The 19,971-nt window shown below is 37.9% G+C and overlaps 1 protein-coding gene across 1 annotated transcript in view; it reads right to left on the bottom strand.

Annotated features, from left to right (window-relative positions):
• Positions 1-19,971, bottom strand: part of LOC134794115 (syntaxin-binding protein 5-like) — a 346,598-nt gene that overhangs the window by 10,050 nt on the left and 316,577 nt on the right. Inside the window, exon 3 of the mRNA XM_063765822.1 lies at positions 7,192-7,374. Coding sequence (XP_063621892.1) covers positions 7,192-7,374 — 183 coding nt within the window. The remainder of the gene's footprint in view (positions 1-7,191; positions 7,375-19,971) is intronic.

The following is a 19,971-nucleotide window of genomic DNA, read 5'->3' as shown; positions in this document are numbered from 1 at the left end:
CATTTTAGTCTGGTAATGACGAATTTATACACCATATTTTAATTATTTACCTGTGCTTAAGTCACGCTAAGACGACTAAAATGTAATATTAAATTCTAAATGCATTGTCAGCAAATTAGTATTAAATTCTCACTAAATATTCTGGATTATAACGCGTCGTTTGTATTCGGGTCCGCTTCAATTAATCGAGGGCTGAACCATTTGTAACACAATTATTGTTATCGCTGAGCCGTTTGTGGGTGGGTGTACATATTTGATGAGGGTTCTTCAATACCTGTCCACTGTTTCTTGTAAATATAATCTAACACGTCAATTAATACATCTAGAAACTATATGGATTAGATGTGTCAGTGTCAAAAGTGACGTTTTTGTTTGAAGAAACGTCACATTTGACACTGACATATCTAATCCATATCGTTTCTGGATCTATTAATTGACGTATTTTAAAGTTCCAATTGTGCCGTAAGAAATTTTAGAAGAAAAGTAAATCGTATTATAAGATTGCGACAAGTGCGAGTCAGACTTGCCTACCATGGGTTCCGTACTTTTTAGTATTTGTTGTTATATCGACAACAAAAATACATAATCTGTGAAAATTTCAACTGTATAACGGTTCATGAGACAGACAGACAGACAGACGAACAGACGTGCAGACGTTTGGGTTAGTAATAGGGTCCCGTTTTTACCCTTTGGGGATGGAACCCTAACATAAAAATATAACTACTAAACTATAAACTGATATATTTAATAAAAAAACCGGACAAGTGCGAGTCGGACTCGCCCACCGAAGTTAGTATTTGTTGTCATAGCGGCAACAGAAATACATCATCTGTGAAAATTTCAACTGTCACGGTTCATGAGATACAGCCTGGTGACAGACACACGGACGGACGGACAGACGGACAGTGAAGTCTTAGCAATATAGTCCCGTTTTTACCCTTTGGGTAATGTGTCCTAAAAATTATAAAATATGATTTTATAATAAAATAATTTGATTTGTTCCCAAACTTAACTACTAAACTATTTTGTTAAAAAGTTATTTTGTGGGCTGGTTCAAATCCTCTCAGGCATTCTCTCGAATCGTTTAAGCCGTTTAAGGGCTCAAGTTACCGGGTACCTTTTCTCGTCGAGCCCACAAACGGTCGGTCCCTAGATAAACGATACCTCAAGTCCTCGGGGAGTAATTTGGTATCGACCGACCAGTTAAATGTTTCCAAACTATTTTAGCTTTGGCGGTAGTTTGGGAACCTATGATATCAATGGCGTTTAGGAGCCGCTACAAACCTTTGCTTGGATGGAATGAGAAAATAGTTATTTGTTTTACAAGGGGGCAAAGTTGTTGTTTAACCGCTCGTGCAAATATTGATACCCGAGCAAGCGAAAGATTCCAAAATTAAACCACGAGCGTAGCGAGTGGTTCGAAAAATGGAATCTTGAGCGTTGCGAGGGTTTCAAAGCACGAGGGTTAAACAACAACTTTGCCCCCTTGTAAAACAAATAACTATTAATTTCTTAGAGAATATAACCAAACGGAGTGGTCATTAACAGGCGTTCCCCTAGTCTGTCGAAAATAGACGGCCAATTGTCAACCACATGTCAACCATACGTATGGACTGACGTTTATCTGACATGGGTATGTTTACGTTACGTATACATTTGATGTGCCCCTCCCCCGCAAAAAACGGCAGACTGTTTTGTACCGAAAATTATAGACATGGCGTCTCCGTTGGTTATATCCTCTAAGATTAATTTAGTCTTAACAAAGACATACGTAAGACATATGTAACTCCGTATAAGATGAATAAAGTCTAAGGAAAAAACGTGCCTCGGAATACAAGAAAAAGTTATTCTCGAATAGATGGCGCCACACCTTTGGCCTATGCTTGGGTAGATGGCGTTGGCGACACCGTTTGATATTTAACGATTTTAACACATATCAATGAAGGAACGTGGGTCAATTAAAGTCATAAGGCGTTCTAAAAAAAATAAAAAAAATCATTTAATGTTGTGTCGATAGATGGCAGTAAATTTACTGTGACTACAAAATTAACTATGAGTAAAATACAGTATCCCTCTATACCAGGGCTCTCCAAACTCCGGCCCGCGACGCGTTCCAATCCGGCCCGCCGACACCCAAAGCATCCGGCCCACGGGAGCCACAGGCTCCAGGGATTCAGCCCTCACAGCAGCAACCAGATACAGGCCATCTCCGGCCCGCGAAAGGATTTTATCCGGCCCGCCGCCGGTCCTATGAAATAATTAGTATGTGGCATTGGCCCACGATTATCGCAAATCAAAATAAATTTTGGCTACAATTCTGGCCCTCCACTTAAATTTCCTAAACTTTCTGGCCCTCCATGAAGAAAGTTTGCCCACCACTGGTTTAACCCTACAGGCACGTGCACGTTTCGGTTCGTTTTAATTCAAGGTGCAATATTTGGCAGTAGGCAAAGCTGAGCACATTAAGGTACGCATTTTAAATTAAGACAATTCAATTCTGCACGTTCCGTTAAGGGGCTGTCAACACCCAATGTCCTTGAAATTGATGTTACTTAGTTAAACAGTTTTTTAAGGAAAACTAGTCGTTTTAGTAAGGCAAAAAATATATATGTTAATATTTATTATATTTCAAAGACCGTGGCCGTACTCGATACATGATAGAACGAAATCAGCTCTATAGAAAATATGTAATTGCAAAGATTGGTCTTCAAATCACCATAAAACAAACGGTTTTATGTCTTTATTTTTTTTGACTTATGGGTCTGCACTTAAAATAATAATTTAAAAACACTTATACCTAAACCGCTAACGACTTATTATTACACAAATAATCCACATTATTTTATTTCAATAGTTTTCTTATTCCCTTGCCCAAGCCCAGTAACATGCGACACTGCTATCTCATTTACTCCAATACAAATAGACAGTTTTTTTGTAATAGTCAGCAAACGAGCAGACGAGCCGCCTGAAGGGAAGCGGTCATCGTCGCCCATGGACATAAGCAACATCACAGGAGTCACTTCAGCCCTTGAGATCCCTAAAATACCCAGTACCCTAAATACAGTGTGCGCGCAGTGGCGGATTTGCAGTGTTTGCCGCCATAGGCCTCAGGCCCTGTAGTAACTACTAGCTGCCCCTTTCTCAGCACCCATCTATAGACTGCCGCCCCTAATATCTTGCCGTTCTACTAGGCCCAAGCCTACTGGGCGTTAGAGCAAATCTGCCACTGTGTGCGCGTTTTAGGTATTGACAGCCTCTTAAGGTACGCATTTTAAATTAAGCCAATCCAAATTTCTGCACGTTCCGTTAAGGTTATTCAGCACTTAACAAAAGCTTCACCTCGAATAAATAACTGTAAGCATTCTCCATTCTATCACGGGGCGGAATTAGATGACGGATTAGATTAAATCACGAGCCATGACGGAAGCTCTTGTTGTCCTCATAATTAATTCTATAGTCTACTGTCCTTGTCTGAAAAGGGAGGAATGAGCGAGATGAGCGAGGCTTAGGTTTACCTATTGTCAGTTGTTTGCAGATCGCTGGTTATCACTAGATGGAGCAATGATGACAAGCGCTGAACATCCATGGGTAGCAATGATTTATATTACCAGGATGTGTTTTATACATCATAACGACCGGTCGTATGGCCAAGTGGATAGTGACCCTGCCTGTGAAGCCGATGGTCCTGGGTTCGGTCCCGGTAAGGGCATTTATTTGTTGTGATGAGCACAGATATTTGTTCCTGAGTCATGGGTGTTTTCTATGGCTACAAATATAATGACCACCAAATAATACTTAGGTACCCTAAATAAAAAAAACATGCTTACCAAAAAAAAATACTGAACACCAAAAAAATAAGGCCTAAAATTATACAAAAGTACCACCATTTTAATTACGACTGCACTTCAAATTGTATTCAAATACCAAATATATTGAATGATCACCAAAAATCATTAATGATCACCAAATCTTGAAGACCAAATTAATGCGATATTTTCACCTAAATAAACCACTCTGATTACCAAAAAATTTATACATATTACCAAATAAAGTAAACTGATGCCAAAATTACTAGCCCCTCCCGCTCAACCCCCCGTAGCCCGCACCGCATACCTACCTAACCTAATTTACTTTTCTAGTAGCATTTCGTTATGCTACTAGAAAAGTAAGTTAAACTGCTATCAGTTAAGTGGGTTAGGTTAGGTTAGCACTGCGACCCTTACAGAAACGAAATGGTATTAGAAAAGTAGGTTAGGTTAAGTTTCAACTGCTACGCATACAGATACGAAACGCTACTAGAAAAGTGGGTTAGGTTAGGTTTGAACTGCGACCCTTACAGAAAAGAAATGCTACTAGAAAAGTGGGTTAGGTTAGGTTTGAACTGCGACCCATACAGAAACGAAATGCCACTAGAAAAGTGGGTTAGGTTAGGTTTGAACTGCGACCCTTGCAGAAAAGAAATGCTACTAGAAAAGTGGGTTAGGTTAGGTTTGAATTGCGACCCTTACAGAAATAAAATGCTACTAGAAAAGTGGGTTAGGTTAGGTTAGAACTGCGACTGTTACAGAAATAAAATGCTACTAGAAAAAGGTGACGAAGTGGATTAATTAACTTAATAGGATAACGATATATTAAATATTAGCACATTTTTAATTAAAATGTGGTTACAATTTTTGTGATCATTTACTATTTTTGCGTTTACAATTATTATTTTAGAGTCATTTGCTTTAGTAGGATAGCAAGATTTAAAAATTTGGTTATCATTTTACATTAAAATGGAGTTCTAATTTTGGTGGTCATTTACTATTTTTGGGTTTACAATGATTATTTTGGTGTCATTTTCTTTAATAGGATAGCAAGATGTAAAAATTTGGTTATCATTTCACATTGAAATGGGGTTTGAAATTTGGTAATCATTGACTATTTTTGGGTTAATAATGATTAGTTTGGTGTCATTTCCTTTAAAAGGATAGTAAAATGTAATAAAATTGGTAATCATTTCACATTAAAATGGTGTTATAATTTTGGTGATCATTCATGATTTTAGGGTGGTTAACTAGATTTTTTTGCTATTAAATTTTACTAAATCTGGTGATCAGTTAAATAGCAGCCGTTTTCTATGTACATAAGTATGTATTTATCTATATAAGTATGTATATCGTTGCCTAGCACCCATAGTACAATAAGCTTTGCTTAGTTTGGGGCTAGGTTGATCTGTGTAAGATGTCCCCTAATATTTATTTATTTCTATCCCACATATTTTTTACAAAAATGAAGGACAAAAATACAGTATTTTGGGATTGGCGGATAAGAAATAAATCATAATTTGTCTGCAAGTACCAAATATTAGAATAACGTGGCTTACTCGTCAATTCAAACAAAGTCGTCAACTCAATCAACTCATGTTTTATATATAATTGATATTCATAAAATAAATAAGTAATTGATATTTATAAATACATTTTTATCTTTATACAATTACCTGTAAGCTACGGATTTGGTAAAGTTATTGCGTAACAATATCCTGTGATGGTTCAGTCAATAACCATTTTAAAATGCCGGGACGTGCCCCTAGAGCCTACTCAGCGGTGTGTTCCAAGTTGAATGTAAGGACTTCTTTGCTTTATTTGTCATCAATAATTTATTTGCTTCAAACTGCAGCCTCCAATGGGCGGTAATCTCTGCCCGTTAATGATCACGTTTCTACAAAAGAGCTGATTTCGTCTATTCGTTGTTTATGTCTTTGTCGCCACGTTTCGTGGAGAATTAACAAGCGCTTGAGAGCTTTCGAAAGGGTTCCAATGCTCGAGGGATTATATGGTTCTTTTTAGCGATTTAAATGATTATGCAGGATCAAAACTTTGTAGAACAATTACTAATCATGTCTACATGTTAAGATTGTCTGGAAGAGATTGCTCTTCAGCGATAAAACCGCCTGTTGTCTGCCTCTATCTTTAATCTATTGTTTTTCTAAACCTGTATTTTCCATTGAGGGCATTCACTGCCAACGGTTTCGTAGTGCTAGGCTTGTAGCCCATCCCAGCGTTTTCCCGCATTGTAGTGGAAAGCGACTACGAACAGAATGTGTTAAGAATATTCTATCTATCTATACTATCATTAGTATCCATCTATCTCAGTAAATGAATGATTGTTTAAAAATTAAAATAAATTAATTAGAATCATGCGATTAACTTACCTATTAGTTAATCACATGCTGAATCCGTGGTAGTATGTTTATATTTCGCGGATTAACACAATAAAAAAAATATATTCATATCTTACTTAAATAAAAAATAACAGGCCTATTCGGATTTCGAGATAATCACAAGATCTTGAGACGATTTAGAGATCAACTAGATCTACATTAGATATCGACTAGATGTGACTTGGATATCTAAGTCATAATCATAACTTGTCGAAATCGTTCAAGAGGACCTCCAGAATCGCGGAAACGTCAAATTTGACATATCTATCTTACAAATATCTTTAAATTATCCGTATCGTAACTTGTTGAAGTCTAGTAGAAATCTAATTCATTTTCCGAATCGAGCCGTAAGGCTTCGATATGACATCCCGTTCACGTGTACATAATAGGGCACATTTTATGAGTTTCCAATATTGTCATCAAACTGAGGAGCTCCTAGCTCTTTCAATGGATGTATTTTTCTCGTACAACCATTTTATAAAAAGGATATCAGAGACACGTTGCGCATTGAATTTCAGGAGAATTGCATTTATCTGTCATCGCTTTCCATTCCAGTTTGTGATAAATAAATAAAAACACTTAATTGAAATTCATAGTTATGAGTACCTAATAAATATATTATTTTGCACTTCTATTAACCCAAGTAACTTACATTCTTACACGAGTGCACAGAATTCCATCCTTGTAACGCTTTGGTCACGAAACGCAGGTTCTCCGAATGTGCACGTTACGTGGCCCTCGATTAATAAAGATATTTAGCGGACTGATCAACGTCACTCAGCAGTGAGCTATGAAACTTTCCTAACAATAAAATTTTACGAACTCTTTATCGATGACAGACTGTTCGATGCAATCGATCCTTAGTGTGATACATCAAAATTACTTCTGGGCCTCATTTGCATTAGTCAGGTACGTTCACGGGTAACTACACTATGGCCTCGCCGGCCTCATGGTAGGCTCTGGGGCCTAGAAAAATGATATCTTACCTCTCTCTCTGAAACTTGAGGCTCTGTACTCGCTGCGGGCTCTTCTGTCTAAACGTCCACAGGTGGAGCTGATCGTCAGCAGTAGCTGTGACCAACGCGCCCTCGTTGACGAGGAACTGTGCTCGGACCACGGCCTCGCCGGCCTCGTGCCGTGCGTGCGCGTCGACGCCGGGGCCGCCTAGACTGAGAGACGGTTCAGGAAATTTTTGGTTTGGAGTATTAGTAACACATCAACATAACGCATATATAATGAATAACACAATGACACAAATATAGGGGCGATCAATTTGACGAACAATATAAAACTAAAAGTATAAAGGTTACGTTTAACCTTCATACTTTTAGTTTTATATTGTTCGTCAAATTGATCGCCCCTAATTTTGTGTTTCATGTCAATGGACATAATATCATTTGAAATGTTCTGAGCGCTGTTGGCATGACTTTATGCGACGACTTAACGATATAAATAATACTTTTTGGAATTACATTTGCATATACATTAAGTATCATCATTGTTCTACTTAAAACACCAGGAGTTTTCATTCAGAAAGATATTAGCATACTAAGCGCCTCTAAGTTAAGCGGTAGATAAATAGCTACTCTCTTCATATCTGAAAACGCAAATTCAACAGAAAACAAACAGTCAACATTGAGGCAGAATTCAATCACATTTGTAAGCGTAACAATACGGAGCTGTTTGCACGTGCCGTTCCATTTCCACTGCTGCCACAAAGAATCTCCTACCTCTCACGATCGCATTGTTGTAAAACCAGTCTAAAGATCTAAGTGATAAGGTTCGTATTTCATAAAAAGGGAATAATTAGATAGGCGCTTGCTAAAGTTACCGCTACAGTTCCCGCGGCAGGCTGCCCCAGTTTGAAAAAGACGTAAGTGGTGGGGTAAATGTGGTTTATATGCTCTTTTGGGTGGAGAAGTATAGTAGCAAGCGGAGTTCCATTAAGGTAATGCAACTAGTGGCTGGCGTAGAAGGAAGGCTGTGTAAACCAATACGGTGGTACGCTAAATGTTAACTTGAGTTAATTTTTGTAAAACAGTTTTTGTATTTGGGTGCGTTGTAAAAAAATAATGTGTAAGTGCCAAGCACCGTACCAGTACCGTAATATTCGACGAGATTAGGGATACAAAACAGTAAATTGAATAATCGTTTTCTGTATTATAGGTTAATAAAATTAGATCCATAAAAAGCGTTTTGAGGAATTAAATCCCAGCAAGTTGGAAATCGTTTTAATACCTTCATTTGGTCAGTTCCTGGGATTGCGCAAACTTGGATTACACGCATTTAATACCAAATGAAGGTATTAAACCGATTTCCAGCTTGCCGGAACTTAATCCTACAAAAAAATCAAATTGCATTGGTCTATTAGGAAACTCGCAACTGGTGCAATAAAGTACACGTTCGACTAACTACATTTTTAGAGCGTAATGGACTAATGGAGACGTATTAGTATCCGGAATTTAGCATGTTTTCTTATTATGAGCTCCGCCGTGTATAACAAAAATAAGCTATATATAACCATGCTCTAGCTATTAGACTCTAGAGTCTTGGTTATGTAGATTAGAACATCAAAATTTGCCAAGTCAACATGCATTGCTAACATATTTAATTATAGGTAGGTACTTTAGTTAATTATATTTTAGTTGTAATTGTATATGCAATTAATTGTTCTGAAATAAATTTGAATTTGAATTGCTGTTTCGATAATAGAGGCTGTTTGGGCTTGCTGTTTAGTTTGATTTCCTGAAATCTACTGTTCAGTAAACTTTCCAACGAGCACATAGTAAGCGTTAATATAGTAATGCAAACTTGCACAAATCCACATAACTTTAACATACGCTGAAACTTACGAACGAACGATATCAATTCAACAATAAATTCCCGTCTGATATCTAAAAAGTCGCGCGGAAAGCAAATTGCTGCATCGGATGGCGCAAACTGTCACCAATCGAACATTGCAGCTGATAAGCTGTGGCGTGGGTTGGCGTAAGTTGTCGTCAATTGGCGCGACGTGGCGTTATCGGAGGTGCCGGGAGGATTGGCGTTCGCTCGGGATTGATCAGTATCAGTTCTGCAACTTGCTGGCAATTCAGTTTATTAATACGATAAGCAGTGTAGTAGATAGTGAGCAGAAGTAGTTTGGTTGACAAAGTTGTTGCTGACACGTAAATAATTACAAATTTTCTAACGTCTGATGCGTTTAATAAGAATAAATTTCACTGGCAGACGGCAGTGCACCTCTCCTAACTTAAGGTGACATTCGGGTGGTGATTACAGAAGTGTTGCTGATGTAGTGATGTAGAAGCGAGAAATATAAAAACCGGGCAAGTGCGAGTCGGACTCGCGCACGAAGGGTTCCGTACCATAATGCAAAAAAAAAAACAAAAAAAAAGCAAAAAAAAAAAACGGTCACCCATCCAAATACTGACCACTCCCGACGTTGCTTAACTTTGGTCAAAAATCACGTTTGTTGTATGGGAGCCCCATTTAAATCTTTATTTTATTCTGTTTTTAGTATTTGTTGTTATAGCGGCAACAGAAATACATCATCTGTGAAAATTTCAACTGTCTAGCTATCACGGTTCGTGATATACAGCCTGGTGACAGACGGACGGACGGACGGACGGACGGACGGACGGACGGACAGCGAAGTCTTAGTAATAGGGTCCCGTTTTACCCTTTGGGTACGGAACCCTAAAAATGATTTGTTTGAACAGACACATGACTCAACCCCAGAGCTAATTTTGACCCTACCACATATTGATCCGGTTTCCCTGTAACGCTAAAAACTAGAATTCCCGATAAAAGCATTACCTACACCCCGAATATTCGATACAGAAACGCAATCCGTCCCGAATTTCAGTCCCAGTCCCGGGAAAATCAAACACGGAGATGCAAACTAGGTACAGTTGTTTGTTTGTTTGTATACGAGTACAGCGGTCTCGAACCAACAGAGGTAATAAGTAATTGCTGCACGCTGAGGAACAGCGGCATGGGACTGAATTAGTACCTAATGTATTTAGTTTCCACGTTTAATTTTGTTGTAAAGCAGGTTAATACGGAGCATTCAATGAAATTTTGATTCCGTGAAATTTCAAAGTGACTAACCTAAATATTCCTTTCGCGATCAAATTAACCTTTTAGCTTAAAGTTAACGCTATGACCTTATCATTGCTTAAAGAAGCATTATTAAATCAGTAAAACGTACAGTTTTATTGTGAACTTTTCCTTTTCTAGACAACTCGTTCGCTAATACTCAGTGTCTTTAATTCACAAGGCCTCAGAATTGCCGATTTCCTTTATTAGGTATATACAAAAATGACATTACAATGAGTTTCACTCAAGGCGTTTTCGGTCGCTGATCTATACGCAACGTTAAATTCTTGCAGTGTGCCATCGCCGAAATCGCTTGCTGTTCCCAAGCCACAGCGTATTCGCTCGTCGTTCTATAACGTCGTGTTAAATCCTGACGCAGCTCTGAATCAGAACTGAAAACGTCCGCAGGGTACGGATGTCGGATATCTCGACGCTTGCCGTTTCTATTGCATGCATCCTATCAGGATTGCGGTGAACAATCTCGTTTGTGTGTGATTGCATGGATGGCACGTCGTGCGGTTGCCGGGGGCGATGTCTTATATGATTTGAGACGTTTCAATAAGTTGGTAGAAAATGTAACTATATCTATGACAAGTTTAAAAACCTTGATATGATATTGGCAAGTCATAAAATAGCCCAGGCAATTATCATTGCGGCGATTACGATTGCCAGCGAAAATGTTTAAAGCTCTCTTCCATGATAGTCGAAAGATTTAAAATCAAATGTGTACCTTCGTATTTGTTTACCAATAAATGTCAGTTTCGTAAATCTGATCGTGTTAAAACTACAGGCGTTTGCATTCTGCAAATCTAATACCTTTAAACGAGCAATTCTTGTTTATTTATACGTACATATAATAAAATTCCGGAGCCAATCAATACAGTTACGACAGATTGTGCCTTTGTTCGTAAGCTCAAAATTTATTGCACTAACATGGCCTACTACTCGGTAAATGGGTTCCTGGAGAATTAATGGTACCAAGTTCCCGTTGTTTAGGTTTTTGGAGGCGATAAATCGATCTAGCTAGGTCTCATAACACTTTAAACTCTCGCGTTTTGTACACATATTTAATTGCACAAACGGGTCTACAGCGATATAATTTCATTGTTTTTACCTTTAATTCCGACAGCTATGTGTTGAAAAACAGAAACATCAAGCGCAACACAAAAATACGCCTCATGCGCACTCTCGTTTTCTCCATATTTCTCTATGCAGCGGAAACTTGGACCCTAAAAGCTCGCACAAGGGCAAGAATAGACGCGTTCGAAATGTGGTGCTGGCGCAAAATGTTGGGCATCTCATGGACAGCGCATCGCACCAACGTGTCTATTCTGAACGAGCTCAACATAAAAACCCGTCTATCTACTATCTGTCTCAGGAGAATCCTCGGGTTCTTTGGGCACTTGGCCCGGCGGGAACCCGACAGTCTAGAGAAGTTGATGATCGGTGGCCAGGTTGAGGGCAGAAGAGGCAGAGGCAGAATACCCACACGCTGGTTTGATGCCATTGAGGCAGTCACACGCGTCAAGTTCCAGGGCTCTATGCGGCAGGCAGGCAGAAGATCGGCCAGGTTGGAGAGCAATCCAAGAAAACGCAACTTATGGCGGTCACGACCCTCAGTCATGAGGTTACGACGAAGAAGAAGAGCTATGTCTTATCTCTGGGAAAACGCGCATTTTTGAGTTTTTATATGTTTTCCGAGCAAAGCTCGGTCTGCCAGATATTAAGTGATAATTAGAGTAGAGGAGTAGAGTAGAGGTACATACATGCAAAGGGTACATTTTCCGGGTAAGAAACCCATGTCTTCAACATCGATTTTACAAAATTACAACGTAAATTGTAGTATTCATTAGCATACTGAATTTACACTTAGCAACTTGACACATTGTAAATTAGCAAGCGAGGACCACAAGCCTAATCCTATGCAACATAAAACGTGCACTAAATAGGACCTTAAAGAGTAACACATAAAGCTCATTTACCAACGTTTGCCGCCAAAGGTTACACGGGTGACAGCCTGTAATTAAGGGCGTGTAGTAAACTTAGACGTGAAGAGAAAATTGCGACGTATTTTAAATAAGTCTATTAAAACAGGGCGTCTAATCAGAACTCGCAAGTCACACAGCAGCGATTGTTATAAATTCTTATAATATAGTACATTACGATACAAATGTGAAAAATAGAAAATTGGAAACGAGTGGCGATAAATTTAAACACGACCAAAGGGAGTGTTTAAAATCGTCACGAGTTGCGAATTACCTATTCGTACAAGTATCGTACAACAACGTATCGTTTTACAGTACGTATGATATGATCCTTTAAATTTTTGACATAGTTACGTAATGTGCTAATTATCGCACTAGTGCATTATACCACTTGTTTTAGTTTAGTGCAAGCCAAAGCAAGTTATATTCTCTTTCCAATAAGCACAAATGTTAAGGTGACAAATAGAGACAAACGATTATCAACGGCTTGTTAGATTTGACTGAACTTCATGAGTAACGCCATGTGTTACCTTATAATCTTGTTTGGATAACATTCAGATCGTTAAAGGAAACACCACCCACTTACACATTGGAATTTATCCATACTTGTACAAACAGTAACACTCTTAACTGTCCATTGGTAGACCTTATGCCTCTTGTAATAAGGTTTACCGATGGACAGTTAACAGTGTGGGCGATGATATACTTATACTTGTCTTTCAATATCGTTTAACTAAATATAACATGCACAAAGGATACGCTTTCAAACAGCCCATTAAAGATAATAAATTTTGTAACAAAGTTGAATTTATTAAATTGTACAACGGGACTTAGTCGCGCATTTAAGTCACTACTGGGAACTTTAGCTCTTCTCCGAGACCACGGGGACAAGTCCTCGAAACGTCGGAGGTAAATCTTAAAACTTAAATACGCGATTAAGTCCCGTTGTACAATTTAATAATGTGTAATAATCGTGAAAGATTAAAGTAAAGTTTGTCCTGAATAGTATAAAAGGTTGAACAAAGAGGTATTACAACTCTTTTCGGATTGTACAACTTACTAATTAGCTCTTTGCGAAGCGAATACCTACAGAAGTATGCCAACTTTGGCCAGTTTTGCAGTTTCGTAGCAACAAAGTGAATTCCGTATTTTACGAGAACAATGGGAGCAATGAGAACATTTTGCATTGTTAATGTTGATATAATAGTTGAACGAGTTGGTATTGGTTTCGAATTTTGAATTTACCAGTGAAAACTAGATAGGTATGCGAGTATATAATGAATTTATATATATTGTGGAAAGATTACAAACAAGAGAAAGAAAAAGCTTAGAATACGCTACATTAAACAAATCACCGAGAAAGCAGCACAGTGACCTCCAAGTGACAATCATTTTTAGAACAAACACTCAAATATTAAATAATGTATGAAAATTAATCAAACCTTAAATAATTAATGGAAGTCATCATTTGGATCGTGATTCAGTCATTTTCGCCGCATCTGTCATTGCCGTCATTGGTAAAGATACTTAATTTCGTGTTGAACTCGCGGGCCACAGTTGTAGTACTGGACTATTAACGCATTCACTGCCAGGGGGCGTGGCCTAGGAACAAACTTATATGACGCTGAACGCACATGTGCGTTGGTGGCAGTGAATGTGTTAAAGTGGAGTGATTTTGCGGTACATCATAAATGCAAAGCACCGACTAAAAGTAAATCAACTCACACTTTAAATTGAATTATAAATCTTGAGCAAACCTCTCATCGGCAAACCTTTTCAACATTAGTTTGATTAAAACCAACAGCAAGGTTCTATTGGTTTAAAACTGGAACTAATTTCCAGCGTTCGCAAATACACCTATCCGAGTATAATTTCACTAACTTTGCTCTCAAGCTTTTTGCTTTTAAAAGCATTATATTTTTCACCTCAGCAGCTCGAACAAGGCTACTTTGCTTCTTAAAAACAGTGAGCAAAATGCGATTTTGCTCACTAAGTCATTTTGTCTCACTCAGTGAGCAAAATCGCATTTTGCTCACTGAGTGAAACAAAATGAGTGAGCAAAATCGCATTTTGCTCACTGAGTGAGACAAAATGTCATTCAAGTGACCTTTATAGTCAAATGTCATTTCAACATGCGGGGTCTAATAAAATTTCGATATACTTGGGTTCTATTATCTCTGTCCCTCTAGGTATGTTCTCACTGCTTAGGGTGAAAAATTTTGTGTACTACACGAGATCAAAGTTATTTACATCTCGTGCGCTTTTGAATCCCTTACTACGCTCAAGATTCTAAATTAGATTCACTCGCTACGCTCGTGAATCTATTATAGAATCTTTCGCTTGCACGGGACTCAAAATAAGCACTCGAAGAAATATCAAACTTTGATCTCTTGTTGTACAAATAACTATTCTCTTATTGCATGAAGTTTTACAAACAACTTAATTTTCAACGTCGCAACGTCAGTGTGTAACGCAGAAAGACTTTTAATTAAAACGTTATGTTTTTTGTTCACTTTATTGTTTCCGTTGTTGTTTAAAGTATTTTAAATTCGGTCCTTACTTATAAGTATATATCTAAGGTAAACGTACTAGTGCTCGACATGCTAATGCCCAATAGATGACACCTTGCTGTCACGTCTATTGACAATGACTTAAGTTTCAAGATGACATGTACTGGGACCGCGTCGAGCACCCGAACGTTTATCTTATAGATTATTTAATTAGCATTTGCTAAGTAAAATACGAGTGTCTAGTGAAAATTTTGTCAAATTATGATCTAAGTTAGACAAACAAAATATACCAAAGTAATCCCTAAAACTAAAGTTACGGTATAAATTTAAATTCCTGCTCAGTTCTAAAATAAATATAGACAAACTGCCGTATTCGAACTTCAAGATATTCACAAGAGACGACACGTACTAGATCTATTCTAGATACGTTATAGTTTAGATATCAACTAGTTCTCTTTTGCAGCGCAATTCGGGCAACCAATGTCACTTTTACGTTAGATAGAGTAAGATATCTATTAGATGTGAATTGGATCTCTAAGTCATATCCTGTGGAAATCGTTCAACAGTATCTCCAGAATCGCGCAAATGTCAAATTTGACAGGTTAGATCTTAAACATATCGTTATCGTATCTTGGTGATGCCTAAAAGATGTCTAATAGATGTCTATTTCAAAATCCGAATCGGGCCCAAAGTTTATAAAACTCAAAGCCAACAAGGGAACCCGGCAAACTTGTCGCAAAGACGTGTAATCAAGGCGGCGTCTACACAGAAAGTTTCTTCGTTAAATGTGTAAAAAGTCTTTATAAAACATGAATTATTGCGGACTGAGATATTTCTTGGGTGTATTTCAAATTTGTTTACGGTTTTGTGAATGAAATGAGTTTGTATTGGGTTTTTATAATACTAAAAGGCGTATTACGCGCGTGAGTCATTACCGTAAAATGGGGTGAGTAGGGATTGCTGTAGGAACTCTCCACGAGTTGGGTTATGAATGGGGGGATGATTTTTAAAGGCTAACTACTACCTAAATAATGTATTCGTATTACAAATGGAGCTATAGTGATATTCATAAGAAAAAAAATCGACCAACAATGTTCCAAAATCACCTTTGTAAGAAATCCCATCTCACCCCAACTACGAGATACTACGGGGTGAGGAGGGTTTTTGTGTTTATCGGTAAAGTTATGAAATAGAACTACCCAAACTCATAAAAAAACTAAAAAAACACGTCCGGAACATTTATTATATATTTATACCATTCAGTTTACATATGTAAAAAAATAAAATGTTATCGAGGTTTGAATGTCAGTTTTATCCCTACTCACCCCATTTTACGGTACTCGGTCATCATATTTGGTCAAGATATCGACAGAGTATGAACAAACACTATATGGAAAATAAAGACAATAAAGTATGGAGCAACAACATGACATGCCTTAGAGAATATAACCAACGGAGTGGTCATTAACAGGCGTTCCCCTCTGTCGAAAATAGGCGGCCAATGGTCAACGACATGTCAACCACATGTATGGACTGACGTTCTGACATGGCTATGTTTACGTTACGTATACATTTGATGTGCCCCTCCCCCGCAAAAAAACGGCAGACTATTTTGTACCGAAAATTATAGACATGGCGTCTCCGTTGGTTATATCCTCTAAGTGACATGCAAACGATGTAAATTCACTATGATGCTACACTTACTAGTCTTACCACCTACCCTGCTAAAGCCAGGCATAATAGATTGAAACTGATGTTTTTATAACTTTAGCGAGCTTCTTTATAAGAAGAAGTGAGTTGCTTCTGGTGCTAATAAACATGACTCTTCAGAAAATAACGATTTTTTTTTCATTTAAAATTTATTTTATAAATAAGTACTTCTTTGTAGTAACTTACTTTTTTGTGGTACGAAGTAACCTTTGTAGACGCAAAAAAACGAGAAATTATTACTATTAATTAGCCAAATGAACAGAGAACCATCGGATTTAAACTCTACAATGCCAACGTTAACAGCAATACGAACGAGTCAATAAATAGTTATTAAATAAAGTGCTAATGGTTTTAACGACCGACCGCAAATTCGGCTAATGTAACTGGGAAATTCAGATTTATGTCCATTATGCAAAATACTGTTGTCATTATTCAGAACGGGAACTAACGTGCGTCCATTACGGATGGATAGTGGGCCTTGGCCTTTTTATTAGTGTAGTCACAAAATACTAGCTTCATAGCGATGGCAACACTTATATTTAAAAAAAACCGGCATAATGTCACAAGGTCTAGTTTTCGTTGTGGGGTGGGAAGTCTGATTTGTAGTCGCCTCAGCAAGTGCTTAAACACGCCAATCACTTCAGCGGAGGTAGAAATCATGATAGATGGCATTCAACATTTTTGTTATATCGTGGTTAAAATTGACCAACAGGTTGAATAAGCCACTGGCTTGCCATCCGTATTACTAGTGTAGGTATTGTATATTTAGCACACTTAACAGAAAATAGGTGTCGACTATCCTTCGCTCATCTAAACCTCCGTGTCGGAGCAGGCGTGGCTCACTGCGCGATTTCGTCGCTTTGCTACAGAAGTACATCCGTTCCACACCAATTTTGGTGGCTAGCCATAAGCCGCGCGTGGCGCTGTCGCCACCTAGCGGCCATATCTGTCCTGATCGTAACAGACGCGTTTTGTTAGAGAGTAGAGTCTTCTGTACCTAGTACTATTATTTATTCTGTGGTCGGAGTCGGAACTTTGGAGACCGCGTACAATGACATGCCATTGGTTTCTGGTTTCCACAATTTACTTATGTTGTTCGTGCGCGTTTTCAATTATTCCACTTTACTGGTTACTATCAGCATAACTCGTGTAAGTCAGTGTTCTTCAAACTGTGGGTCTCTCTACCTCTGCCAGGCTTATAACAAGACATAAGCGAAACATTTTATTCGTACAAGGGTCGCGTCATGAAAACTTTGACAAACACTGGTGGAAGGTAAGGTACAAACCCTGTGTCGATTGAGTCGGGACGTTGTTCGCTGTTCCTTTACCATCACTCATTCCTTTTGCTTCCTCCGAGTCGGAACGGAATTCAGCGTAGCGAGTTAAAAGGCGCTTTCAAGTCCCAGTCGCTCGGCTTCCTTCCGATTTGCAGCAAATATCAATATCGAACTGGAACTGTTGACCCATTTACGAAGAAGAGCTAATATCCGTTGCAGATAAAGTATCAACAATTGATTTCCTCGCTTCTTCAACAGTTTGTGTTTGATGTGTCTTATCTTATACGTATTGTTTGTATTCTCGTTTCTTGAAGTCAACGATACACCGTTCTTCGGCCATTTATTCAACTTAAGTATTGCCCACTTTATATCCGTGGCGTTACACATTTTTATTATTAGCTAAAGATTTGATGAATGTGTTTGTTTGCAAAATGTCTATTTGAACTCAATGTCTGATTGACCCATTAACAGTGACATGTTACTTCGCAAAACCTTGAAAGAAAACCTTTTCTGTCTCCATTTCCTTATAAAAGTTTTAAACATTCAGTTTCATTAGAACTATTTAGGGGGAAGCGGGGCAGCTTGGTACACCTTTTTTGATATTAATTTTAGACCCCAAAATGAACTCAAAATACATTATTTTTGTACTTAGTAGATGACAAATTTACTAAGGTATAGAAAGTATAGTATATAAGTATATGGGATTTGTTCAATTGTGCCCCACCTGCAGGGCACTTTGATACATTACATGGGACACTTTGATACTTCATTTAGGGGTACTTTGGCACGTGAATCAAAGTGCCCCGTAAGTGTTTCATACTGCCCCGCAGAGCCCATGTTACAGATCAACTCAGTTAGCTGACCAGTAATGAACTTTTAAAACATTATAAAACGTCTATTAAGTGCGGTGCTATTAGAACATACTACAGTTATTAAGCAGGTGCACTCAAACTACAAAAAAAAAGCTTTTAATGAAATCATTGTCAGTTTTAGACAAAAAGCTACTTGAGTTGTTTTAACTTTTCGTTGACAATTTTCTTTCTCTTTGTACGTTCGCACTATTCACTAAAAAATATTTTTTAAAATTTTCTTAACATAAAAACTGACAGGGGCACTTAGATACACTAGAGGGGCACTTTGATATGTTCAAAACTGCCCCAATCATTATTGTACCAAAGTACCCCAAAGGTCAAATAAATTAAACATAATTTATTAAAAATATACTATTAAGTATTACTTTAAAATAATAAGCTAACTTTATTACTGAATAAACGTACTTAGCGCTCATTATGATGTTCATCCGATAAAGTCTAAAATTTCGCAACACAACTCCATAAAAAAATCATAATTTATTTACTATGCGACTGCGGAAACACGTTTCCACGCACCAAGCGACAACGGCTGGCAGGAGAGATGTGTCGAAGCTGGTACCTCACTCACACATACAAAGCCACGTTTTAGCATTGTAGAAGGTGAACATAAGTTTTTAGTTAAGGAATTAGTGTGGGTGTTCAAAACTGCCCCTTGTGCCTATCTACCCCGCTTCCCCCTACTGAGATTTCAATAGTGAACAAAAGACAGACGATTGCTAGACTCTTAAAACACTCAAGCGTATTCGGAAAGCGAATTCTATTCAACAGAAAATAAAGTCGTTTTCTGAACAACACTATAAACTAGCGGCAAAGGTACGTACGTTACGACCAGAGTTGCTTATTAAAAAAGTTGCAGCGCTGCGACACTTTTATAATTTGCAAAAGGACAGCTTTGAGTACAAAAAGACGCAACTTAGAACCTTGTTAAAGTAAGGGATGTTACTTAATTATTTAAGTTCGCATCGGCCAATGTTCCTCAGACTTGTAAATAATTTATGAGTGTTGAAGAAGTTGGGATTCTTTACATCGCCGAGATGTTTAGAATTTAGGGCTGTTTTAGGTTAGACGTTTATGTGAACGGGCGGCTGAGGTCATATTTCAAAGGAGATAAGTGTTCATTAATATTTAAAGGTTCTAGGGCTCTGGACAAGAGCGAGACAAGAAGGCCGGGTTCAGATAGGCTTGCAAAATATTGAATGATACAATTTTCGTAAATCAGTGGCATTTTTTTAGGACAAACGGTGAAATTGCTATTAAATACTGTTTCTGTATTAAGTACCCCGTAAGGAAACTATATTGTTAAATACTAATGTT

This window comes from Cydia splendana, chromosome 10 (assembly GCF_910591565.1).
Source record: "Cydia splendana chromosome 10, ilCydSple1.2, whole genome shotgun sequence".
NCBI classification, from domain to species: domain Eukaryota; kingdom Metazoa; phylum Arthropoda; class Insecta; order Lepidoptera; family Tortricidae; genus Cydia; species Cydia splendana.
The sequence above is the reverse complement of the archived record's forward strand: the minus strand, read 5'-3'. Positions and strand labels throughout refer to the sequence as shown.